At 46.5% G+C, this 27,130-nt stretch overlaps 1 protein-coding gene across 1 annotated transcript; it reads left to right on the top strand.

Annotated features, from left to right (window-relative positions):
• Positions 1-9,376: 9,376 nt before the first annotated feature.
• LOC128936103 (DEP domain-containing mTOR-interacting protein-like) lies at positions 9,377-26,645 on the top strand. The gene is made up of 9 exons (XM_054274820.1): positions 9,377-9,554; positions 16,375-16,553; positions 20,038-20,161; positions 21,486-21,664; positions 22,645-22,830; positions 23,178-23,318; positions 23,592-23,662; positions 25,365-25,469; positions 26,520-26,645. Exons 1-9 carry the CDS (start codon positions 9,469-9,471, stop codon positions 26,643-26,645), a joined length of 1,197 nt encoding a protein of 398 aa, XP_054130795.1. The 5' UTR covers positions 9,377-9,468.
• Positions 26,646-27,130: the final 485 nt, after the last annotated feature.

The raw sequence follows: 27,130 nt of genomic DNA on the forward strand, positions 1-27,130 counted from the left end.
TTTTACTTCTCACAGGGGTTTTTGAGCAGATAGTAATATCAACAGTTTAAAAAGGAAAGAAAATTAATTTCCTCATAAGTAGCAGATTTTAAAGGCTTAAGTCTGAGTAGAAGTAGCTCTGTTTACAGCCTGAGTCTGTATTTCTACTCCCAGGATCTTTCAGATGGTGAACAGAATATTTTTTCCAGTCTCCTCTCACCCTGTTCTGTGAGAGTTGGGATTTCTTTTTCCCCCTTGCCTCTCCTGAGAGCGTGGTCTGAAGCTCGTGGTCTCTGAGCCTCTGCACACCCAGAGCTGCTCAGAGCCAAGTGCTGCTCCAGGCTGAGCCATTCCCAGGGTGTCCCTGCTGCCACAGACCCTGTGGAAGTGCCAAAGGCACGAGAGCTCTTGGTTTGCAGTGCTGCTCATGGAACCATTGGCAGCAGTTCACAGCCTGACTAAAACAAGGAATTTTTTCTACTTTTTCTCCAGTTCCAAGTATAACTTTGTCATAGCTTAGCTGCATGTCAAACATAACTTTGGTTTTTTATGCTTACACCTCTGTTGCCTCCTTGTCAATGTGTCTGCTCCCCAGTCTGAAGCTGGTTCAGCTTTTGTATAAGTTTATTACAGTTTCTCTTTCATAAACCTCCTGAAATGGCTTGTGGCAGGAGAATCTTTATTTCAGCCCACTCAATCAGTGGTATTATGATGTGTGTGTGCATGTTCTCCTCACCTGTGAGCTTTGCCTGGGACAAAAGTGATTTATTTATGTATCACTTGCAGCCACGATTGGCATGAGCCATTTGTTTGTTCTTCTGATTTGATTTTTGTATCTTTTGAAACTTTTATGTTCTAAATCAAACAGCCAGAGCCCTGCTCAAGCAGAAGCTTTGGGTAAGGATTTTTCCTCCAGTTGAGGAGACAGGGACAGAGCAGTTGCTATCTCTCTTTCTGCAGTGTTGCAGGGAAGCAACAAAATGCTACAACTGGCAGAAAGATGTTACTGGGAGATCCAGATAAACCAATATAATGGCAGAAGGTGTAACTGCAGACACAAACCAGTGTGCCAGCTGGTCAGTTTGATGGGCATTTTTTAATGACTTATCTGAGCCTGAATGTGTCATCATGCCTTCCAGAGGAGAGGACAAAACAAAGACATTTTCTTTTTTTGCACACCAACTGTTTTATTGAATTTTACTTATTTTCAGAGTAGGTGGCTGGGAGGTTTCTGCACTGTGAAGAAAATCCCATCGAGTTGCATGTGCGGAGCAAGTGTTTATGAATCAAACTTTTTTAATTTTTAATTCCTCCTCCTCCTCTCCCCAAATCCTCCCCTTTTGTCCTGATGAGGAGCAGAGGCATTGAGTGCAGGCTGCTGGAGCTGAGGCTGCCTGGATCCAGCCATGAATCTGAGCGTGTGGGGTGGCAGGGCTGTGGTGGCACCATGGGCTCTGCTCCCTCTCATCCCACTCCCTGAGTCACAGGTTTAGGTCATACAAACTGCCAGGAGATGTGCAGGAGATGAAATTGCTGCACCAATTGGACATTGCAATGTCTGGTTCAAATCTGGGGACCAGCTTTTATTTCTCTGTATGGCTTCAGCTTTGGAAAATACAGAACAGCTGGATTCCTGCAGGTAGTCTGATACAAGAAAAATGTCAAGAAATCAAACTAAGTGCCACTTGCAAAACAGTGAAAGTCTTGGAGAGTGCTCCCAAACATAATCCTGGGAATTAGGGATTATTTTTAAATGTTTTATTTGTGTTTTGAAACCTGTTAATAATTAGTACAATTCAAGAAGTGCTTGGCCAGCTCTCCCTCAAGGATAATGCTGCTGCTTTTATTTTCCAGGCCAGACTGTAACATTCCATGGGTTCATAATGTACTTGTCAGTGTAATGGTCTGTGCAATAATTTAACAAGTGTAGATAAAACCTTTGTTTAATCCAGGATACATTTAAAGATACAGTGGTCCTCTTGGAGAGTAGCAGTCTACACAGCTTATTTTGGCTGAAATACTAAATTTCAGTGACCCAGGTAAAGGTTTGAGCAATCAGTGATTTAAACAGAAATCAAGAAAGATTTCCATGATCATTATTAAGAGTTTGATCCTAATGGCTGAGTGGCCTCTAGCTGCAGAACCCTCTTTCATTTCCATGCCAGCAGAAACTTGGTCAGTCTGGAGTACTGTATCTTTAATTTTCCTGCTGTGTTTTTTTGTGAAGTTCACAGGAATGGTGATTTCAGTGAACACTATTCATTGTTCTGTAGAGTGGTTCTGGACTTGAACTGCAGTGTCATCTTTTAAAGAGTATTCTAATAAAGCAAAGAGATCTGGAGCAGAACGGTGGTCAGCCCTTTTTCAGGAGACTTCAGTTAATTTTCAACCCAGGTGCTGGTGTCAGGAATATTCTTCCCTGGCAGTAACAAAGGAGAAAGGAAGCTGCCAACATTAATAGAGCCAAAAACTTCTTTGTATTTCATTGGAGTTTCACAGTCTAACTTCAGACTCTTACTTAGGAGCAGTTTGGAGACATTGTTTGCCTCCTTATTTAAGGAGAACTATAAATAGAAATTAAAGTGCAGATAAATTTATGTACTCTGAAATTTTTATTAGCTGTCTACAGAGGCACTTATTACAGCAGAAAAAGGTAACTTTTAAAGCAGTTTTCCTGCAAGAAGCAAGAGTTCTCTGACAAATCCTTCAGCTGTGGTGGGCTTCCACATTCAGATTCCAGTTTCCTCCATGAGCCAAACAGCCATGTGAGTACTCCAGATGACTGCACTTGGCCTTGTACAAATTTAAAGTATCTTCTATTATGTTCTTGGTCAGCAGGACTGAATTCTACTTGCTGTGTAGAGGCAGTTTTACTGATTTTTACACCAAAAAAGCCATTTGTGTTTGATAACATCACTGCTCTTATTCCACAGACAGGCTGTGTCCATTCTTCCTATAAGGGCTGCTGTGTGGGGTGCAAAGTTTTCACATGGGATTACTGAAAGTAAACAGCACATGCTGGTTCTGGAGAGAGGATTTGGGCCCTTTATTCTCTGAACACCCAGAGTTAATGACCTAAAACCAAAACACCAAGGAAGCGGTGATGTGTGTTCTGGATTTCAGACTGAGCACAGTCAGTAAAAGCTGATAGAAAAAGGGGAATCTAGACCAGAAAACAAAGCAGAAGACACAAGGCTTGGACTTGAGGGAGGACAGGTCAGTGCTGCATTGCCATGTCCCACTCTGTGCTCTGATCCCAGACCAGCAGCAAGTGCCATTGTTGATCTGTGTAGGTGTCCTCCAAGGCAGATGCAGGCTCAGAAGTGACTCTGGGCTCACTCACTCCACACAACCAAACACTCATGGCCTCTGAGGTGTGGAGCAGGCACTGGGGATGTGTCCTGCTTTCCCTCCTCATGCTCTTCTCCTGTTCCAGAGGGTTTGTCCACAGCAGCCATCTGCAGCAAGTTTGGGTCAGCAGCTTCACCATCACCCCTCCAAACTCCACAGGAACCCCCTGAGGCTCTGCAGCTGCCCACTGCTTTGGCAGAGGTTTGCAGGATGCAGCCATGGAGCGAAAACTGAAAATCCCATGAGAAAAACATGACGGAGCTGTGCTGTCCTGTGGGGAAGCTGTAAACCCTGCTGCTCTGTCAGCTCTGCAGTGTGATCATTCCTGCTGGTCAGTCACTGATTTGCAGGAGGCCAGGAGAGGCTGCCTGGCCGTGTCAGCTCCAGCCATTTGTGCTCTGTCAGCAAGGAGCTGCATCTCCTCAGGAAGGCAGGAAAAGAAAGGTCAGCTCGTGCTTTGAGCAAGGCACTGATGTTTGCTTTAGGTGAGATGAAACCACCCTGCATTTATCCTCAAGTGCTGCTTTGCCTCCAATGTGAATTTCACCAACACTGCCCTGATGGCAATGTTTAAACTGGCTAAAAAACAGAAGAGATGAAAAAAATACTGAAAAGATCTCCTAGGAGAAGCCTCCGTGTACTTGGAGTTGCTGAGAATGAGTGGGAGAGACCGAGTCTCTGGCAGGGCTGGCTGCAAGCACTGCCAAGAACAGTCATGTTGTACCTCACCAGGATCATGACTGCTGCTCCAGCAGGAAAATCCAGTGCTATCAGCTCTGCACAATTTGGAAACCAGTTCTTGTCTGTCCCTATAAGCCCTGCCAAAGTGTGCTCCCTCAGAGAGGCTGCTCAGCGTGGCTGAGGCTGGTGAATTTTACAATAGATAAATCAGCTTCTGCCAGGAAAGGCAGAAAGGCTGGAGTGTGTCTTTTATGAAAAAAATTCACCACTTCTGATTGAGATTGGTATCAGCAGTTTGCACTGGATTGCTCATCTTGCCTTCAATGGAATGGTGTTTTACTACCTAGGGCAAAACCCACTTGTGTATACATTTTTTCCCCTACTCTGCTGACATGGATGGTTAATATATGTAAATTGATGTGCCAGCCTATATAAAGGCTGTTGTGATCAAGGTCAAACGAGGAATTTTCCTCCTTACAGAACCTCTTCTGTGTGTTGTTGTTTCATTGAAGCTTGATACCATTCAAGAGGGAATTGCTGTTTTAATTCTGTGTTCACAAATTGCCTATTGACTCCAGCCATCAGCTGTCACCTTTGGGGATCAGCTCAATGCACTGGACTTGAATTACAAATCTGATCTGCACAGACAGGGCTTCACCAGTCAGGTCAGGCTGCCCAGTGTTGCTGCAGGACTGGCAAGAAGAGATAGAATCTGGAGCTGAGGCTGCTGCAACTCCCTGAAGCTTCTTGCCCACATCAAGGTGTATCTCTAAGCTGGTCCCAGACCTTGGGAGGGAGCACAAAGCATATCAGAGAGGAATTTGTTGAGGAATGGGGAAGTGGAGGTGACAAAGTTCTGTGTCTTGTTGTGTAAGAGCATTTCTTGCATTTCTTTTGTTGTCATTTTTTCTTTGTTGGTTTTCTTTTTTCCCAATGAAAACTTTTATTAGTTAATAAAGAAGGTGAGTACTTGGTGGTGTTTTCATTGAAGCTGCAGGTCCCGAAGCAATGCAATCATGGGAGAATTTAATTTTGCAGTGTTGTTTGTTTCTTTCTTTGTTTGTTTGTTTTCTTGTTTGTTTTCCAATCTGAAGTTCTATTCCTTGTAGTTCTGGTCTGGAGGACCAGGACTGAGCTGTATTTGTTTGCAATTTTAAGGACAACAAAGATCCCCCCATTTGTTACTTTGAAGCCAACCAAACTATTTTGGCTTCCACTTAATTACTTCAGGTTAGCAGCCTCTCCTTTCTGTAGAAATATGCAACATATTGCTCAAACATCCCAATTTGTTTTTCTGGAACAAAATGAAGGACACTCAATGACAGGAGAGCTCCAGCTCAGATTTGTAACTGAGTAATGAGAAATTGCTGAATACCGTGTTCGTTTTCTGCCACTAGATGGAAATAAATCTTCCACTTTTCTCTGAGAGCGCTGCTGCCCACTCCAGCCCAGGAGTGCAGGATTCTCCGGGGTGCAATGTGCTTCCCTGGTGCACAGCAGCCTCCAGGCTGGCTTTACTGCTGCAGGAGCATTCCCTGGCTGCTGTGGATGTGCAAGATGCCCCCAGAATTGCTGATGTGCTGCTTCACGTGGAGAGGGTGAATGCCAGGTGGCCTCTGGTGTTTGCTGTGGCCTGGGCACAAATGAGTTAAGCACAAATAGCCCGGGGGTGGCCTGTGACCTTTACTGGAATAGAAACAACTTTTCCCGAAGCAGCAGGGAGGGCCTGGCTGCCAAACAATGCTGGGCACTGCTGCCAGCCCAGCTCTGGGCTCCAGCCCAGGTGAGCACACCTTGCTGGGGACAAGGACTTGCCCCCAGGGCAATGCTCTCTGGCAAGGACAGCTGGCCCGGGGAAGGGATTTTATAAAATCAAATCAGGGGTTTTATTGTGTTGATGTTGGCAGTGAAATCCTTTTAAAGTTTTTTTTAGGGGTTTTTTTTTGTTTAAGCAAAATCAAATTTGGTGTGTGGGGTGAGCAGTGCTGGCTGGCTGCGGCCTGCTGCCATCAGATGGGCAGCTCAGAGCAGGAAAAATCTGCACCTGGTCTTGCCAGACTCTGCTTCCCTGCACGGGAGATTTCTCCAGCTCTCTGCTTGAAATGCAGGCCTGACTGCCACTGAGAGGACAGAATTTAGGCAAAGGACTAAGGCAAGCTTTGCAGCCAGGGACAAAGATGGCTGTGACAGCTCCTGATGTCCTCCGTGCTCACTCCTGACAAGATTTACAAACAGCTTTTTAATCTTTTTACAGCTTTTCAAAAAAAACTCATCTGATTTCTTCCTGTCTTTTCCTCAGCCCCGCTATGGAAAAAAAGAAGGAAACAAAAAAATCAAAGAGTGCTGCACCTTCTATTTGATGTAACAAAGTTGGGAGCTGAAAACAAAGATATTTGGCTGTACCCAGAGGTGCCTCTATCTTTTCTGAACACTTAATGAGTCAAACTACTTCCTAATCTATGGAAACAGAAAATTCAAATGTTGCAGTTCCTCTGGAGGGGAGATTTAGCTGAAGGGACTCTGCACATCCATTGTAGATTGGACTCCAAAGCCATGCTGGGGAAAGCACTTTTCATCTGCAGATTGAGCTGATAAGTAATTCAATCTAATTAATCCCTCCATGGGTGGGGAGTGAAGGAGACATATTTAGGGATTGTTTTTCCCAACCCTGAAATTCTGTCATCTCCAGGATGGAGTTAACAGCAGTTTGCTGGGTGTATTCCTTACATTCCCTTCAAAAAAGGGAACAAAATGCTTTGGGGGAAAGCTCAGATTTGCAAAGGACACTGCTGAGGTTAAATAAGAGCTCAGTGCTGTGAGCACAGGGTTTTGGTTTAACATCCCTTTTCTCCTGAATTGGTGAGGTGCTCTTCCCATTAAATGTCAGTGTGAAACCCCTGGGGTTGTGACATTCAGATGTTGAGCTGAAGAAGAGCAGAAATTCCTCCAGGCCTGGATCCTTGCTCTGGTGTGGACCAGTAGCAGAAATCAGGGAAAGAGGAGAAGAAATTGTGAGTGACTTGTCCACTAATAATTTCTTGTAAATTCCATCACTGAAAACAGAAGTAATCACCTGGATTTCGGTGTTCAATACCAAGACCTGTCCTTCATGAATTTACCTAATTCCTTTTTAAAATTAATTCAGATTTTGAGGCTTAACATCCAGTATTGATAATTTGCACAGTTTATGCAGCTGAAGGGGAAAATCCCTCCTGTCAAGGAGTTTGTCTCAAGGCTGCTCCTCATTTAATGAGCTTGGCCCTGGTCCTTGTTGGGAAAACAGCCACTCCAGACACCTCCTGTAGGTCAGCTGCAGGTTCACAGTGGTGCTCTGTCCTCTCGGGAGAAGTTTTAGTCCATCCCCCTGCCCATCATCCTTTCCAAGCACAGCTCCCTCCGTCCTCAGCAGCCCCAGATATCCCTGCCTGCCCTGCCCTCACTCTGCTCCCTTGACTGCTCCCCAAGCTTGAGATGGGGACATAATATATTTTATATTTCTCTTCCTTTTTTTGTGTATCTTAAGTATAAACATTAATGTCTAATTTAAAGGACACATTTTACAAGGTTATTTACTGGAGAAAAAAGTTTTTCCCTCCTGTGTTTTTTGTTTTTCATGGAAGAAGCTGGCAGGAGCTGAAATCCTTTACCTTGTTACTGTAAAACAGTCTCAGGATTGGAGCTGAGTATTTATATATACATACATATTTTTTTTTAAGGAAGATAGCTATTTATATATATATATATGTGTGTGTATATATATATATATACACACACATATATATATATATAGGAAGATAGTTACTAGATATATATTTTTTAAGGAAGATACTATATATATTTTTTTAAGGAAGATACTTACTGTATTTATTTTTTTTTAAGGAAGATACTATATTTTTTTTAAGGAAGATACTTACTATATATATTTTTTTTAAGGAAGATAGTTATTATCCAATGACTGAAAATACTTATTATCAAGTGATTGAAGATAGTTATGATGATTAAACCAGCAGCAGTTTCTCCCTAGCTGAAGCAGCACGGTGAGCAATGGGATGGGCAGGTTTGGGGGGCTCTCCCCACTGTGTTCCCGTTGGGAATGAAGGATGTGCAGCAGGGCAGGGATCAGCCCAGCCTGCCCTGGGAGCCCCCCTTGAGCTGAGCTTGGCTCGGGCAGCCCGGAGGGGGCTCCAGGAACCTCCAGGGCACACAAGGGGAGCCTGTTCTGCCTTTCTGGCCAGGGGACACGGGCAGAGCTGCCCCGGACAGAGGATCCTTGTTGGAACATCCCATCCCATCCCTCTGCTCCGCTGTTTGCCTTGGACGGCAGCGCCGAGCTCTGCCCAGCCCCGCTCGTTCCCTCTGCTGCTCCTCCACCAGCAGCGAGCCAGGGTAAACCCAAAGTGCCTCCATTTACGGTGATGCCTTTACCCCGTGTCTCCTGCTCCTCATGCTGCTCTTCCCAAACCCCCAGCCCAGGTGGGTGGATTTAGGAGCATTTATGGGATGGGGGGATGTAAGCCTGGAAGTCTGTGCTGATGAACTACTGCTAGAGGAGCTAATTAAAGACAGTGTTTAGTTTATTGATGCTTTATTAGACTTAAATTGAAGCAGAACCTCCTTAGTTGATAAAATTTCCTTCCCTGCCCTCACACTCATCTTCTCCACACTCTCTTTTGGTAGGTTTCTTTTGTATTTCTGAGGTTCGGTCCCCTGTGCCAGGCAGTATTGAACTGATGGAAGCATGATTTTACAGGAACCTGACAGTAGTGATGGGTGTAATTAACCCTCTCCACATCCCACTTCCTCTGCCCTTTCCTTTGCTGGTCACCATCGCTGTCAGGTCAGCTGTGGCCTTGCAGAAAGTTCCTCAAATAATGAGAATGACGAGTGGTAGAGGCACATTTTAGAGGTGGTATCAGTGTCAGCTTGGCACCAGCGGAGCTCCAGGCTCACCAGTGCCAGATCTGGATACTCACAGCCTGTGCTTCTCCATCCAGCCTGCACAGAAGAGGCTCGAGCTGCTCCGATCCCCCTTTAGCAAGTGCTGGCCGCGGTGTTGGATGCATCCCAACCTGCGGAAAGGCACAGAGCCCTCAGGGAGGAAGATGGGAATGAGGCACACAGCTTTTCGTGGGGAACAGCACATTTTTAACCCCCATAGGAAGGTTACAGCGTAAGGAAGAAGCCGCTTTGTCCATCGTTGGCTCATCCTCCATGCGCTGAGTGCCCGGAGCCCGCCAGAGCCATCCCCGGCAGCGCCGGGCGCACCGCGGGCACCTCCCGGGCGCGCAGCGAGGGAGCAGCCGGCAGAGCCGCGCTCGGATTGCAGCAGGCTCCTCCTCCGGAGCCTGCCCAGGAGGAGGAACAGCGTGGGGCCGCAGTCAGCAGCTCGGGCTGCCTCACCTGCCCCGGGGGAGCCGCATCTCCCCAGCCTGCCCATGGGGAGCATCCCGGCCCGGCATGGAGAGCCTGAGCAGCAGCCTCAAGAAGAAAGCCACGGAGCAGCACTACAGGGCTGAGGTGATGATTGCTGGAGAGCAGCTCAGGTAGGAGGTCCCGGGCTCCTCCTGCACACGGGGATCTGGGCTGTGTCCCGTTAGCAGCAGGCTCAGAGCTTTACCTTTGAGCGAGCTCTTTCCCCCTCTGCAGTGCCTGCTGATCCTTCCTTCATCCACCAGAGTGCTGAGCCAGCTGCTCTTGTTATACCTTGTCCTGCTGCTCCTCTCTGGCGTCTCCCACCCTTCACCCCCAGGTACCAGGGCACTGACAGGTGAGTTTAGATGGCCACAGGTTTTTTTTGTCCCTTTCCACCTTCCCCGAAGCACAGAGAGTGATGTCGCGGCACCAAGAAGCCCCCTGACCCTGCCTGGATAAGGACAGCAGCACTGCTGGGGATGCTTTTGGGGTGACTTCAAAGGGCATTCCACATGCCTGAGCTGGATCTTCCCTTTCCTGAAAGTCTCTTTTGGGAACTTCTGTAGTGCCAGGCCTTCAGCAGTTTCTGAGGGTTTTCTTCTTATGAAGACAGAAATCCATCCTCCTATCAATGTGTGGCTGAGAAAATGTGTTCCTTGTGTATGTGGGGTCAGAATCCCCTCCTTGCTTCTGAGCATCTGACTGTGGGCTTTCCTAGCTCCGGAGCAGTTTGCTTATTTGTTCCTGGAGCTGTTCTGGTTTGTTATGAAATGTGGGTGGAAATAGGAAATATATCCTTGATAATGTAAATAGTCCAGAGCCTGAGTGTGCTATCATCAGAGCCCTAAAATTAGCTTGCTGTAGGTTTGTTGTCCTTTCTTAGTGAGCACTGTTAGCTTTATTGTTTGTACTCTACCAAGCACTGATAATTTCCACCTAAGGATTGGGGCCCCATCTTGAGCATACAGCCAAGGAACAGAGCAGGTTTATTCATATTTGTATTTCCAGTAACTTATCTGGAGTGACTGAGCTTTAAGTTGAGCTGCATAGCCTGGGCCAAAGGAAGGGGTTAGATATTAAGAGAGAAAATAAAATATTCAAGCTGTGTGTTAAAGCTGTGTTCCATTTGTGGGGGGTGATGTGACTTCCCCATGCCTATGGCAGGACAGGAGCAGATCAGACCCTGGACCATTTGGTGATTGTGACTGTAAGCACGAGAAGGGGATACAGTAAATTTGTTTGTGAACAGAACTCTTCCAGTACGCTGCAGACTGGGCTAAAGTTGAATAGCAACCCCAAAGTTTATGTAGTTTTGGGGACATCCATAATTTTTTCTTATTTATTTATTTTTCCCCCCATAGCTGTAGTGCCTTGAAGTTTCCTGGTTTGGGGAGCTCCCAAAATCTGAGAGTTCCCAGTGAGGGAGAGGATGGTCCTTTTTCTGGGGCTGGGCACACAGCAGTTGCATCCTTCTGCTTTGGTCTGGGCAGGAGCCTGTTCCTGGTGCACAAGGATGGGAAGGAGCTGTTGGTGTAAAACCTGGGGAGGAAAATGAGGACATGGACACCAGCCTGGAGCTGGGCTGCTCCTACACTGAACCTCTGGCTGGAAGGAGAATTGGGAACTGAGGCAGAACACACAGAGTTTGAATTTGTCCCTTGTGTTTTGGGGATCTCACAGCCTGGCAGGTCAGGAGTTAGTGGTATGGATTTTCCTGGACAGCTGCTGGAGAGCAACAGGGAAACTGAGGCAGAGAGGCTGGGTGATGTGTCAGAGAGCATCAGATGGACAGGGATAAATGTCCATGTTGTGCTCTCCTGCTTTTCCCCAGATGCGGAATACAGAGGCATGGAAAGGAGCCTGCCCTGACTCAGTAAGCCTCCATCAGCAAATAACGCCGCTGTATCCACACGAAACATCAAACATTTGTTTTTCCCTGCTCCCCGCTTCCTGCCCTGCCTCCCCACTATTACATTAAATCAAACAAACCTTTGCTCCATCTTTACAGTTCTTTGGCTCTCCAGCAAGTTTGCAAATGCCTCAGAGTTTGGTTTGGCCAGAGGGGTGAGTCTGTTCAGTGTCAGGATGTGTTTCCCAGCCAGGAATAGCTGCACAGTGAGGGCTGGAGGAATGCTCCCTGTGGATGGCTGGGAATGAAGTGGATCCTGAAAGAATCAGTGGGAGATAGGCAAACCCAAACCTCCTGGCCAATCTGCCAGGGTCCCTCTAATTCAACAGCTGCCTGGTCCAGGGAGGGGGGAATAAAATTTGTATTTTGGTCTCTCTTCACCAGAAAGACAAAAATAAAATTTTTACTGATATTTTGGCCTTGAATCTGACAGAGCTGCTGGCTCAGGCTCGTTCCTCACGTCTGCTGTCATTCCTCTTGTGTCAGACATAAAAACTTGCACGAAAATCACATTGGTTTTACTGGGCGTTGTGTATTCCTGGGTGGCATTCTGTAAGAGAGGCCCAATTAGTCACTTCTAATTGCAACAAATGGCTTATCTGCGCAGAGAGGTTCTGGAGCAGCTTCCTGGCTTTGCATTCACGCCCTGCTGTAATCAGAGTTCCTCAAGTATGGACAAGCCCTGGTGCACTCTCATCTGGGTATTCCCATGGTCAAGAGAAGCAGCTGTGCTCTAATAGCTCTGCTAAGCTGCATTAATCACTCCTAAACATAAAATATACTCAGTAAATTTATATCTTGCGCAGGAAAAGTGAGAGGAGAAGGAAGATTTTTTCCTACAAAGAATAAAACTGCAATTTCTGCCACTGTCCCAAACTTTCAGACCTGGCGAGTGTTTTATTTGGGTACTCAAACTGAAATGCTGTTAAATAAAGTGCTCATTCTTTGATGCTCTGGAAATTGAACTGACTAAAGGTGTGTGGCTGAACGTGCCAAAATTTGTATTCTTGCCCAAAAGTCATTTGTCTGCAGGAGGTTTGGTGGTTCTCTGTTGGACTTGGATCTCTTGTGGAGAGTGTGACTTCCTTGAGGAATCATGGGCCACTGCTTGATGTAACAGTGAACATTATTCAAAAATGAGACTTCATGGTCACAATGACCTTAAAAAGCTAATTATTAAATTTCTAGCACTGGTAAAAGGGGAGGACTGGGAAGAAGACTTGTGTTTGCTGGGATTTCTTTTTGAGATTTAAATCTTCCTATACTTATAATTAAATACAAAGAAAATGAAACATCTCAGTATCACTTTGGGCTGTCACAGGTGTGCAAAGCCTGTGTCCCCATATGTACTGCTGCTTTTTCAGACTGGGGGTGATGCAAACTGGGCTTTGCTGAGCCCATTTACAGCAAAATGTGCAGTGTTTGCTGCAGCTCTTTTGCCTGATGTGCCTCTCCAGCAGCAGCTGCTTTGCAGAAATGCTCCTGTGGCTGCTGCTGCCCTTTAGTGAGCATTTAGTTGTTTGTTGTTTTGATTTCTTTTTTTAATTTGTTTTTTGTTTGTTCCTGTGGAAATAGGAACAGAAAGTATCTTTTGGATGAGGCATCTTTCCAAGGCCACTCATTTGTGCTTAGCTGCTGTGGCACTGTGAACTGGAATTAATATCCTTGAAAGATCCACCTTGTCATTTGAGATGCTCAAGGTTTGTTTACATGGGAGGTGAGGGAGAGTTTATTCCTCTTCTGTTTGGATGTCCCTTTCCACAAGGTTACCCAGGATGAATAATGATGGCTTTGTAGTGACCTTGACAGAGAAACAATTTGCTTACCCAACACAACCTTCCCAAAGCAAACGCACGTGGAGGCTCTGCCTGCCAAGCCAGGAGTGTTTCATAAGAGCCCATTCTCATGTTCCAGCAAGTGTTTCATCCTGACCTTATTCTGGTTTTCTTTTTTTCGTTTTGAAGAGGTAATATTTCCACAGGGTAGATTTTGCCATCTACAAAACTCATAATATTGCATATTATTATATATTTCCTTAATCTTATTTATCTGGAAGCATGATTAGAGCCCGCTCATGGTTTCACCAGCTTTGTTTTTATAACATCACACAAGAGCTGTTACATCCTGTGCCTGAAGGACAAAGTTTGTCTCTTCAGGGTTGACAGGAAGCAGTAAACAAGAGGAAAGTGAAAAGTCTGCAAGGACATTCCAGCCGAGCCTCTTCCGCTGCCCTGAGTCTGCAGGACAGAGGGAAAACTCGTCACAAGTTTAAAACAGCCCTTAAAGGTCCAAGATGCTGCTCCAGAGGTGCTGAAATGCCTCTTAATTCCTGTCCTGGCAGTTGCTCCCAAAGAAATATTTTTAGAATAAATATATTTTTAAAATTTTAAAATATCATACCTTGGAAACATTGCTTCCTAAAAATATTTTCTTTTTAAATTTTATTTATCTCCTTCAAAATCTCTGCATTTAAAAAATTTATTCTTAATGTATTATTATATATTATTAATATATATATTAACATTATAATAATATATTATAACATTATAATAATAAATAATAATACATACTAAAATATTATAATAATACATTTTATATGAATATAACAATATGTATTATTAATATATTATTTGACATATTTAATATATATTGATATATTTAATGTGATTTTAATATACTGTTATTTGAACATCTCATGTTCAAATAAAAGGAGTAAAATACTGAAAATAATGTTCTCCTAACCAGTTTCTATTCAGACTTTGTGTTATAAGGTCTGTGTATTATTATATGTATAGGGGGTGTATGTGAGTGTAAATATATATATATATATAGTCTATATATATCGGAGTCTATATTCTTATATACAGACTTACATATATATAGACCATATATATTCTATATATAGACTCCTGTAGACTCTTGGTGGCAATAGAGCACTCCTAGAACATTTCTTATCTTTACCAAATACCTCTCCAAAGTGTCTTCCCACTTTTTGATTGTGAAGGAGAGAAAAATAAAATTGGCTGTGTCTTCCTCCATGGGTGGGGATCCTCTGTTTGCAGTCACTGCTGACTGTGTCTGGTTGCATTTTGACAGTGGACCATGAAATAAAGGAAGAAAAAGGACAAAAACTCTATAAATAGCCAGGCACTGTCTGTGGAGTGTTCTTTCTGGGTAAAATCCATCTGCAGAACGAGTGCTGCTCACATGTGGGAATCAGCCTCCCAGGTAAAGAGTGAAAGGCTGGATATGGACCTCAGGGTTTGAGGGAGGTCTGTGCAAGGCAAGGCCAGGAGCAGGTTCTGCATGAATATTTAGTTAGTATTTTAATTAGCAGGAAGATCTGAAAACTTCTGTCAACTTCTCAGCATTAATTGCAACAATCAATTACTAATTATTCTTCTAACAAAGCATTTGACGGTAAAACTTTTAGGAACTTAGTATTTATAAATCTTTCAATATAGGATAATCCACTATAAGCTGAGAGATTTTTAGGGTATTCAAACTTCTTGTGAGGTACTTAAAATTTTGTACAACAGGCAAAAAGAACAAAAGAACTTGAGGCATGAAATAACAAAAGGCTGCAGTGTTTAATGCCCTAGTAAAATTCACTGGCCTGGGGCGAAACTGGGAATTGCGATGAATAATTTGAAACAAAAACCATCCTGCAGTTACAGAGATGTTTAATTAACATCTCCCCTCGGAACCTGCTGCACACACTGGGCATTTTCCAGCTCTGGTGTTTTGGGAACAGCCATGGCCACAGGGCAGTGTTTGGCCCCTGCACAGATCTGCTGCCAAGGTGGGCTGGCTTTGGCTGGAGCCCAGAGGAACTCTGTGCCTTGTGGCTCACTCCCTTGTTAAGGTCCTTTTGAAAGTCAAAGCTGTGCTCACCTGAGTTACCTTCCCCCATCTACCTTTCCATCAGAGCTGCAGACCAGCCACAACATTGGGGTTGTGGGGAGAGGAGCGTTGTGTTTGGGTAAACCCTGTCCCATTCAATCCCAGCTAGAACCAGAAAATGCCAGGACTGTTCTGCACTGCTGCTGTGGGTTAGTGGGTACAGGGATCAAGTGGTGCTGGGATCCACTTGGCACTGTTTACTTGGACAGGAGAAGGGAGAGCTCCTGTTACTGCTCCCACCTGGAGTTATGAGTAAGGCTCTGTCCTGGAGGCAGCTTTGTTCCTGATTTTGGGGCCATGGGGAAGGAGAACTAGACACAGAATCATGCCAAGAGACATATACAAATACAAATGTGCTATTTGTACATACAAATACATGTACTTTTTATTTTCTGAGTTTTGTCCCCTCTTCACCCTCTTTGCTTGGCTGCTGTGGGTTTTAGGGGCTTGTTTAGAATTACAAGACATGTATGGGTCAGACTACATCTGCTCAGGCAACCTGAGTGGTGGCAGGAGGGGAAAAGGGGATGGTAGAGAGGTGTGACCGTGTTCACAGGGGTCTGAGGATGAGGGAAGAGATGAGGATCTGACTCCATGTTTCCGAAGGCTTGATGTATTATTTTATGATATATATTATATTAAAACTATGCTAAGAGAATAGAAGGAAGGATTTCATCAGAAGGCTAGCTAAGAATAGAATAGGAAAGAATGATAACAAAGACTTGTGGCTCGGACTCTCTGTCTGAGCCAGCTCACTGTGATTGGCCGTTAATTAGAAACAACCAACATGGGCCAATCACAGATCCACCCGTTGCATTCCACAGCAGCAGACAACCATTGTTTACATTTTGTTCCTGAGTCCTCTCAGCTTCTGAGGAGGAAAAATCCCAAGGAAAGGATTTTCCATAAAAGATGTCTGTGACAGAGAGGCTCCCTGGGATTGGCTGCTGCAGCCTGGCAGTGCCAAGGGGTCTGGTTGAATTGATCAGTCCCTGGCTGCTTGGCACCAGCCCCAGCACATCCAGGGTGGTCTCTCCCCAGCACATCCAGGGTGATCTCTCCAAGCTGCACAGATCTGGCCATCAGACCCAAGCTCCCCTGAGAGCCCAGCTGTGCTCAGTGGCTGCTGTTCCCCCCAGGCTCCGTCTCCACGATGGGAAGCTGATCAAGGACAGGAGGTTCCACCTGCGCACGTACCCCAACTGCTTCGTGGCCAAGGAGTTGACGGACTGGCTGGTGGAGCACAAGGACGCGCCCGACCGCGAGACCGCCATCCGCCTCATGCAGAAGCTGATGGACCACTACATCATCCACCACGGTGTGTGGGGCTCCTGCCACCCCCAGGGCGGGCTGCGTGTCTGCTCAGCCCGTGTGTCACAGGGCCGTGTCCCTGTGTGCCACCCTGCCGTGGGTGAGGGCTCCTGGAGAGGCTGGGGAAGGATGGATGGGGCTGGGTTGGGGGGAAGGTGTGTTATTTTGGGGGATGTGCCAGGTACTCAGCACTGGTGAGGGCACACCTTGAGTGCTGTGTTCAGTTCTGGCCCCTCACTTTGGGAAGGATGTTGAGATGCTCGAGTGCGTCCAGAGGAGGCAACGAGGCTGGAGAGGGGCTGGGAACACAAACCCTGTGAGGAACAACTGAGGGAGCTGGGGGTGTTTACCCTGGAGAAAAGGGGACTCAGATCTGACCTGATCACTCTCTAGAACTCCCTGAAAGGTGGCTGTACTCAGGTGGGGTTGGTCCCTTTCTCCAAGTGGCACTGACAGGGCCAGAGGTTGTAGTCTCAAGCTGATCCAAGGGAAATATAGGTTGGATATTAGAAAAAAAATTTTACAGAAAGAGTGATAATGCACTGGAATGGCCTGCCTGGGGAAATAGTGGAGTCACCATCCCTGGATGTGTTTAACAAAGCCTGGATGTGGCACTGGGTGCCAGGGTTTAGTTGAGGGGTTGGGGCTGGGTTGGATTCAATGATCTTGAAGGTCTCTTCCAACCCAATCATTCTGTGAATTCTGTGAGTTTCCTGCCCACCAGAGAAGGAGCTTGGGCTGTGCACTGGTAAAATGACATCTAAAGTGTCTTCTCTTTGAAAGCAAGCCCAGTAACACCTGACCTGTATTCCTGTACAGCAGCTGCTCTGGCTCATGTCTGTGTCACACAGAAGTGGAAGCTGAATTATAGCACATTTCACCTCTGCACCATAACACCCCAGTACTCCTCAGTTTCCTCATGCTGGGACAAAGAGGGTTCTGGAGTCCACATCACTCCAAGGAAAAATTTATCTGTCACCTGTGAACCTAAAGCTGAAGCAATCCTGTAGGAAAGCCTCCCTTGGGATTTAAGTGTGTGCTGCCATTACAAAGGCTTGTCTGTGGAACATGATTAAAAATAAATTTAAAAGGAAGGAAAAAAAAGGAGGTGTGGACAAAAAGCAGCTTGATGCTCAAGCCCAGCTCTTAGCAGTACTCAGGTTTTTTTTTTTTTTTTCTTTTTAACATTTCTTTGGAACTCTCAGGAGTTTTGAATGAACTCGGGTCACATACTGAGCTCTGTGCTGCAGAGCAAGGTCCAGCCCTTGGTCCTGACATAACAACAGAAAACAAGCTCTGCTTCAGATGGGCAAGAAGCAATTCCTGTCCATGTGGTTTTCAGGCCCAGCCAGGAACAGAACCCCCAGACTCTCAAACATCCCTGGAACACCTCTGCCATGGGTGGGAAGGGTTGAGCTCCCAGGGCTTTGGGGCAGGAGCTGGGCGCTGCTTTGTCACACGAGGATGCAGCTGAGAAGACAGAAGCAGATGATGACCACACCAAACCAAACCCTCTCCTCCCCCCTCTTTTCTGGGGTCCAAAAATAGCTGCCTTTGACCACTGCAATGCAAACACTCCCTGTTGCCATCTGCTCCTTGCTGAGGGTAATGCCCTTTACATTAAACTGCCTAGAATAGAAATAAACTGCTGCTGGGCTTTATCACAAAAAAACTGAAGCAGGGAGTTCTCAGTTAACCATTAACGCTTACACCTGATTATTCTTCCATTTCCCCAGCTGACAGTTTCAAATAAATCCATTAGTTAATTAAACCTGGGCAGCACTGGGTGCCAGCACTGTTTTGACTGCATATTAAGACATGTCCCTCCTGCTCCTGTGACAATTCCTGGCAGGACACAGAAGCTGACTTTCCAACTTGCCTTGTGTCCATTAATTTTGTTAGTCCTGTGGAAAGAGGGCTGCCAGCACAGTGCTGGGTGCTTGGCAATTGTCTGGCTGAACTGTTTGCCCTCTTCTCCCCTGGCATCCAGATAATTATCTCATGAAGATCATCGTGCTGCCTCTTAATTGTCTGGTGTGCTTTGAGCTTTGGTTCTGTTACACGCTGGAAACACAGTGAAATTGGTCTTTAAAAAGAAAAAAAAAAAACTGCTTTGGTTTTCTATGGGCACAGTCCTGTAGGATTTTTTGTTCTATTTCTGGTTGCAGTGGCTTTGGAATAGTTGCTCCTTGGGATTACAAGGCTGCCGACTTTCACTTAAAACAAAGGTTATTAAAACAACTTTCTCATCCTGCCCTCGTGCTTGGTGAGTCACAGGCTTTGGAGTCCTGATTGCATCTGAGACAGCTGCACTGCAGGAATGATGAGATAATCTGACAAGTTTTGGCATTTTGCTGCTCACCTGAAGGGGAATGTGGTTTTGCCAGTCTGCTCAGAAGGATGAAAAAGAGTTAAAATTTTCACGAGAAGTATCTTGAATCTTTTGAATTTCACTCTAGTGGATGGTGTTAGATGGTGTTACTTTAGTGAGGAAACATTTGTGGTTTTTCTTTTTCCCTTGAACTAATTTTCTTTGCTTTCCAGGCATATTTTTTATTCTGGTTGTTGTTGGTTTTTGTTGTTTGTTTTTTTTTACCACCTAAATTTCTTCTTCTTGCTTCAGGTGGGTGCAGCTGAAGGCAGGCTGGCTTTCAAGAGCTGAACTATGACTTTTGGGTTGGGTTTTTTTGGTATTTTAGTTTTGTTTGTTATCTTTTTTTTTTTTTACTTGTAGTCTAGGAGTCTGTTTCTGGCAGGTTTATCTCACATATTTAAATATTTGATATCCCAAATATTTACTTGCTAAAGGTTACATGAACTATAGAGCCATGTGTTTACAGACTGTGTGCCCATGCCCAAGGTGAATCCCAGGCTTTTCATACAGATTTAATTATTCCAGTTGTATTGCACCTGGCTTTGAAGGAAAGTTTCTCTTGAGGTCAGTTTGCCATGCAAATGAATTGGGCAGGGTTGGCACAAAATAATGTGGAAAGGTTCGTACCGTTTTTTTTTTTAGCTTATGAGTAATTTTTTTGTTTGTGAGTATTTTTGATAAACAGAGGTGATTTTATGGGGGTTTGAGTGCACTGTGGTTTTGTTTCCTCTGTCCTCTAAGTCTGCTTATGTATGGCTGTAGCTTTTAAAAAAGTTGATTGAGGCATTTCTGTTCATCCTCTTTTAGTCCAAACCGAAACATTAATACGTAAATTAAAAAAAAGTCCTGTTTCTTCTAATGAATATTCTAATGTTTAGAGCAAAATTCAGCCCCCAACTCCATCTTTGCCAAGGTCTGTTCTTTGGGATTCACCTCTCCCATTAGCATGAGCTTCAGGTGTTCACAGGCAGGTAATTTTTGGGGACTGGGGGCTCGGATGCCGATTGTTCCGTGGGATGAGGGGCACAGGGAGGGACGTGGCACAAAACCCTGACAGCTTTTAGCCAGGAGACAACACCCTGTGTGTCCCTGACAGCCCTGCCCTGTGTCCCTGCAGTCTGTGACGAGCACTCGGATTACAAGGATGCCAAGCTGCTCTACCGCTTCCGCAAGGACGACGGCACCTTCCCCCTGAGCAAGGACGTGAAGGTGTTCCTGCGGGGGCAGAGCCTCTATGAGAAGTACGTGAGTCCTGCCTGGCCCTGGGGCACTGGGGCTGTGCCCTGCTGGCTCTGCGGGCTGTGCTGGGAGCCCCTGGCTCTGCTTTTCCTTCTCTGCCCTCCCTGCTGGGAAATGCTGCATTTCCTGAGCCCTGCCACAGCTGCAGGACAGCGAGGGCATGGGACTGGAGCTTTGCCATGAGCCCCTGGATGCTTCCAAGGGCTCCAGCCCACGTGCAGGACCTGGGATGTGCTGCAGGGAGGTGCAGTCTGAGTGCTCCTGGGATGGGCACATCCAGGGACCATTCCCAGCACTCTTCCAGCCTCCTGGTGTGAGCTGTGTTAGGACTTATGTCCCACCAAAATCAGCAAGGTATGGGACTTTCAGGACCCTCATGGGCCTGGGTCCATGCCCCTTTCTTAGCCTCATTCCCAGCACTTTTCCAGCCTCCTTGTGTGATCTGCTTCCGACAGCTGTGTTAGGACTTATGTCCTACCAAAATCAGCAAGGTATGGGACTTTCATGACCCTTGTGGGCCTGGAATCTTGTCCCTTTCTTAGCCTATTAGCCTATTTAGGCTATTAGGCTATTTCTTAGCCTAATTTGCAAAATTTGTAATGGAAAAGGTTATTCCCAGAGAGTAGAGAAAACTCCTTCCATCTCCAAGTGTTTAATTTTCATTGTGTCAGTTGTTTCTGGTTCTAAATCCAAGCCATCTTTCCGGAGTTTAACCCCAGCCCACTCTCTGGACCCGGTTCCTTTAACAGCCTCTTCACAGCTTCACATCCTCCCCATTCTAGCAGCGAGAGTCACAAACCGGCCCTGAAGGAGGGTCCTCCATCCGGCCGGGGGGTGATTTTGGGTGTTTCCCTGCCCCTGTGCCAGATGTGCATCCCAGATGTGCATCTTCGCTCTTGGTCCGCAGCATTGCCCTGGGAAGGGAGCGCATCCCTGCGCTCTGATGGCTGAGCCGGCTGCACCCTCTCGTGGAGACACCGGATTGAGCTCTCACTCGCTGCCAGGGAGCCCCTGCTGGCTGAAACACGCCTTGTCCTTCCATTTGGACTCTCTGCCGTGTTTTACCCACTCTCAGTCGCTTGCTTGGCTTTCCCTGCGATCTTTACCTGAGCTCACCTGGTTCTGCTGGAGCTGCTGCCTCGCTGGGCTGAGGATTTACAGAGGTGCCCGACTGCAGCTGCGGGTTCCTGCCTCCCTTCCCGCTGCTCCCCGGCAGCAATGTTCTGGCTGCAATGCTTTGCCCACTCCCCTCAGCCTTACTAAACCCGGCTGCAGCTGCCCAGGGATGTTTGGCATCACGGCAGCCTTGTCCCACCTCTGTGCCAGGCTGGTGAGCGTGGAGGAGTCGATCCTGAAGGTGAGGGAGGAGAACTCGGTGAAGTACCAGAGGACTTTCCTGGGCTCTGAGATGATCGACTGGCTCATTCAGGAGGGAGAGGTGGAGAACAGGCAGGAGGCAGTGGAGCTGGGCCGGGCCCTGCTGGAGCACGGGATCATTCAGCATGGTGAGCCAGCCCGGGGAGCGAGGGATGAGAGGAGGAACAAATCCCCATTCATGCCATGCAACAAGTGCTGGTCAAGTGCCCACTTGGAGATGGCAATGGAGCCTTTGAGTTCTATGTTTGGAGCTGGTGACCTTTGAAACTGGAGCAGTCTTTACCATCCACAAAGGCTTTGAGATGAAATCTGAGCTCTTGCTCTTCAGTTCTTCAAAGCCGCCGGCCACGGGGCTGGGCTGCACCCCTGGGTCTGGAGGGCTGGGGCATGAGGATGTCATGTTTAGCTCCTCTTGGCTGGAGATCCTATCCATCTGCTATAATTAAACTGTAATTCGGAAGGCAGGGAGTCCTCTGAGTGTGTTGGGACAGGGACAGGCTGTGACACTGGGAGATGGCACCTCTGGGGGTGGCCCTGCTGTTCCTCCCTCCCTGCAGGCAGAAAAGCTGCACTAGAGCACAGGGGCACTAAAAACAATTAATGAAGATCCCTCAGTGTCACTATAGGACACAAAATAGGGCACACACAGCTTTTTTAAGGTAAAAAAAGCACTTTTAATTTCTAATATTTGTAGATTTCTAAAAGTGACAGTGGATTGGAGGGTGAAGGTGCCACCTCTCTAATGACACTGGACAAACTAACAGTTTACCAAATTTCTCTTCTTCCATATAAGATTACAAAACTTTTAATTTCTGATTCTAACATTTATAGATTTCTAAAAGCAACAGTGGATTGGAGGGTGACAGTGCCACCTCTCCAATGACACTGGACAAACTCACAGTTTGTCAAATTTCTCTTCTTCCATATAAGAATGCAAAACAATAAGTTACTTACATAAAGTGGGTGAGAAAGTTCGTTACAAGAATGTAAACCTCAGAAGGCTTAGAAAAACTTAAAAATTTAGGGCGACACCCCTCAGGATATTTGTTATTATTTTTCCACCCCCTCAGCCTCCTCAGCCTCTCCCTCCTCCCCTGTTCTCTCCTAGTCTCCAACAGGCATCACTTCTTTGACAGTGACATCCTCTACCACTTCTGGATCAACTTCCGCCGGCGGCGGCGTCTGACGGAGCTGCTCAATGAGAACTCTGCCCGTGCCCTCTCCGAGAGCCCCGACAGCCCCTTCTGCCTCCGAAAGCTCAACCCAGAGCCTGGCAACACCAGCTTCCTCTCTGGTAACCACGGGTGTGAAAGCAAGGCTTAATGACCAGAGTACCCAGGGATGAGGGTGTCGCTCCAGCAGAGTTTGAGAGGTTTTCCTCTGGGCACCCCATGAATGAACACCCATCCCACTGGCTTGTGGTGGATGTCACAATGCACTGGCCCCCCATCCCAGGAAAATAACTCAGCTTAGCATCAGATCAGCTCTTGATCTTTCTTTGAAGCTGCTTTTACTCTATCTCAGCTCAAGTACCTTCTTCAGTGCACCTTTCAAATGTGCATCAGGCTTGTTATTTTAAAGTTTGTTATTTTAAACTAGTCTGGTTTTACATAGAATGTTTTTTTTATGTGCCTCTTTCAGTCCAGACCAACAAGGAGATCAAAGTTGTCTCAGCAGTCCGAAGGAGCAGCATCACTTCCCTCTCTGGAAACTCCAACACCTACTTCAGTGCTCCTCCTACCTTGGTATTCCCTCCTGTGGCTGAGTGCAACCCCAAATCAGGTCTGGGCTTCTGCATTGCCTGTTGTTGTATGGGAGACTCTGCTCCTTCAGGGCACAAACCCCTCAAACCCCTCAGCCTCACCTCTGCACCTTGGTTTGAAAAGTTGTGTGTGTGTTTGGAAAACCCCTGAGATGAACTCAAAGGTTTCTGTGTGCAGGAACTGTGGTTCTAACATCTGTTTTGCAGCCCAGGGTGATGCCCAGGCTGCCTTGTTATGCACTTTCCTGTGCAAACCCCTTGATTCTGATGGAATCTGTCACCTTCTGCTCTAGTGTTAAAGAGACCCGTCACCACTGAGGAGCTGCTGTCCCCTGGGGCCCCCTATGTCAAGAAAACACTGACTGTGAGTGACCATTGGGAGTGGCATTGCTAAAGCAGCAGTACCCAGCTCCCTGCCTGCTCTTTGGTGCTTTTCTGTTGGCTGCTCTGACCTCTCCGTGCTAAAGCTTTGTCTGCTTGTCACATCATCCTGGCTTTTTGTTGGTGACTCTCCAGGGGTCGATGTCTTCACACATTCCTGTGGGTGGAAATGTGCTCAGCCTCTCTGAGAGCAGGAAAAAAAATGCTTTCTGGCCAGAAAAAATCTCGCATTTTGGATTTTTTTTGCCATTGGTCAGGCCCTGGCACAGGGTGCCCAGAGCAGCTGTGGCTGCCCCATCCCTGGAGGTGTCCAAGGCCAGGTTGGATGGGGTTTGGAGCATCCTGGGATAGTGGAAGGTGTCCCTGCCCATGGCAGGGGGGTGGGATGAGGTGATCTTAAAGATCACCTCATATAAATTTCCATATTGGAAATGGGTTTCCAATCCAACCCATTCTAATATTCTGTAATTTCTGTTCCATCCAGCTCCATGCAAGCTGCAGGATCAGTAAGTGTTGTGATGTTTGGGACTGTGGCACTCACCCTCTGTCACACCCTTTGTGCACAGCTCTATGTACATTTCAGGTCCCTCTGCAGATCAGGGGTGTTGATTTGATCCACAGCATCTGATGGAGCTGCAGTAGGTGGGGGGAGCATCCAAGGGCCACTCTTGTCTTCCTCATGTTGGTCTTTTTACATGGAGAAATCTCCAGGATGCTGCAGGCAACTCAAGTTTGGGGCTTTGCTTTTTAAATTATTTCTAAAGCTGTAGGGCTGGTGGGTGGAAATATTGCAGGGCAGCTCCTGCCCTGTGGATCCTGTTGCACTTGGCTATTTTTGTGTCTCACCCCTTCACTGCCCACCTCTGAAAGGGGCAATCTCACAGGGAGCAGTGTAGAAAGCGTGAGGGCTGCCTTGCCATGCTGGTTTGGCACCAGGAAATGTGGATCAGGTTCCCAAATTAAGTTTGCTGTACAAAGGGGTGGGAAGGAGCAAGAGAAGTCAAGCTGGTGACTGGCATGGCACATCTGAGGAAGTGCTGCTCATTCTCCTCCTGAATGCTCTTGCCCTGCCCTTCAACTCTGCCAGCCTGGCCATTTCACGGCTCATTTCCTCCTGCTTAGCTCTGCAGTTGCTGTTATTTATTTATATGGGCCATGTGCAAAGCCCCTTGGGAATTCCTTTTCTCTTTTGGGCACTTCAGAGGGCTGCAGTGCCACGGCAAGCTGCTCTGGCAGGCTGACACCAGAGCGTCCAGGCAGGAGCAGCCCCTTCCAGCCAGGAAATGCTGTGCTGTGCCAAGGAAAAGGCCCAGCAGGTGTGTGTGTGCCCTGGGAATGGTCTCAGGCATGCTCGAGGTGCCTGCCTTGCACTTCAGCTTGGTGCTGCCTCTGTTTCTCCTTCCTGCACAGGCTGACAGGGAATTAATTAAAAAAATTATTAATTATTTATTTAATTAATAAAAAATAGAAATCAGCTTTTCAGGGAGCAGTTAATCAGCTCTGCATCTCACTTGGTGCTCAGCCTTTTCTCTCCTGCCCAGAGCAGGTTAGAATCATCTCTATCTCTCTGTCTCTCTAGGAGCTGTTGCATCTCCTCTCTGCGGCCCATTCTTTGGTTTTTAAAGGAATTTTTGTTTTCCTTGCCCATTCCTTGGTTTTTAAAGGAATTTTTGTTTTCCTTGCAGATTGTGGGGGATGCAGTGGGCTGGGGGTTTGTGGTTCGAGGAGGAAGACCTTGCCACATCCAGGCTGTGGACCCAGGAGGACCTGCTGCTGCTGCAGGGATGAAGGTACCTCCTACTCATGGAGAATAAACAGGAGACAGGATTTGTGTCCTGTTTGAGCTTTTTGGGCTGAGCACATCCTCCATGATAGTCCCACCTGCTGCCCTGGGGATCAGACTGATGGAATGGCACATGGAGTTTTGGGAGAGATGGAGGGAGCAGCTGAAACTTAAAAAAACTTTGTCAAAAATAAACCATCCCTGTGCCAGACTTTGAAACTGTCACAATGGTTTGAGCCACTAAAAACAAAGCACAGAATTCCCAGTTCAGTTCCAGTGATTTTATATAACCCCAGGGAGACCGGGAAGGAGCAGAGCTTTGTCCTGAATCCCAGGTCAGCTCCTGAGCATTTTGTTTCCCTGCTGTTAACAATGAACTTCTCCATCAAGCTGTTTTCCATGCACACAAAACTTTAATAATATCAAATTGATGCCTTGATTTGATTCATCAAGAAATTTCCAGTATTTACTGCTCAGGAGAAATGAACTTAGAGCTTGAAACTTACTTTAGGCCCAGGCATGTGAGTTTGGTGTGCAGTCTTAGGCATGAATGAAAGAAGTGTTGTTTCCCTACAGAAACCCAGCAGCAAGGGAGTAATTTCTAAAACCTGTTACAAGTCTAAAGTCAAATGAATATTTGAAACAATGGAATTTTTCAGAGGCAGAGTGTGACTCCCTGTTTGCTTCAGGCAGGATTGGAAGGGGATGAATTTGTTTCATTTACTCAAGAGCCCAGTTAATTTCTACTTACCTAATCTCATTTGCTTCCAAATTGCTAGATGTTAATACTGTGTTTCATTTCCATCTATGAAATGATCCCCTGCTCATAAATGAGTCTTTTTTTTCCTCTTTTAGCTCACAGCCTAAATCCCCTTGGTCCCATTTTTATGTCACAGTGATTGCAGCACTGTGGTTATTGGTGTAGCTACAGGCTGGTGATGCTTGAGGCTTTCCAGCATTTTGACACGAGTTGTTTGCACCTCAGCCAGCATTTCCAGCTAATCCAGGGCAGGAGGTGCTGTGGGGCTGGAGGTGAGCTGTCCCTGCTCTCTTGCAGGTGTGCCAGTTTGTGTTCTCAGTGAATGGGGCCTATGTTCTGCACCTGGACTATCAGACCATCAGCAGCCTCATCATGACAGGACCAAGGACTCTGGTGATGGAAGTCATGGAAGCCATTGAATGAGCCAGGGAGTCTCCTGCCCCTGCTGCTTGGAAAGGCAGGGATGGACCGTGGGGAGGGACCAAGCTCGACCGCTCACTGTGATGTGTTACCCAGGCATTCTGATGTATTTTCAAATAAATACATTCAAATGGACAAATCTTGGATTTTTATCCTCTTGAAATATTTATCTCTACCTGCTGTCAGAGTGTCTGAGCTCTTGCAGCTCCTTTTCAGTGTGAGAATCCAGCCCTTAATGAAGCCCATCTTAGAGCAAGCTCTCCACCAGCCGAGCTGAGGCAGGTGGCAAAGCTGGTAAGCAGCAAGAAGTTTACACCAAGTGAGTCTGTCTGAGCTGCCCTGAGCTGTCTGTGCACTCTCCCAAGAACACAATGTGCTCTCCAGATGGCCCCATAAGCTGTGCCACCGGCTCTGTCAAGAAAATAAGGAAATGGACACAGGAATGTGTGTTCCTTGTAAATCTAAGGCTCCTGCTACTCTCCTGGCTT

The sequence above is a fragment of the Melozone crissalis genome, unplaced genomic scaffold (genome assembly GCF_028551555.1).
Source record: "Melozone crissalis strain CALT ecotype California unplaced genomic scaffold, PUWL_Pcris_2 ptg000017l_1, whole genome shotgun sequence".
Taxonomy (NCBI): domain Eukaryota; kingdom Metazoa; phylum Chordata; class Aves; order Passeriformes; family Passerellidae; genus Melozone; species Melozone crissalis.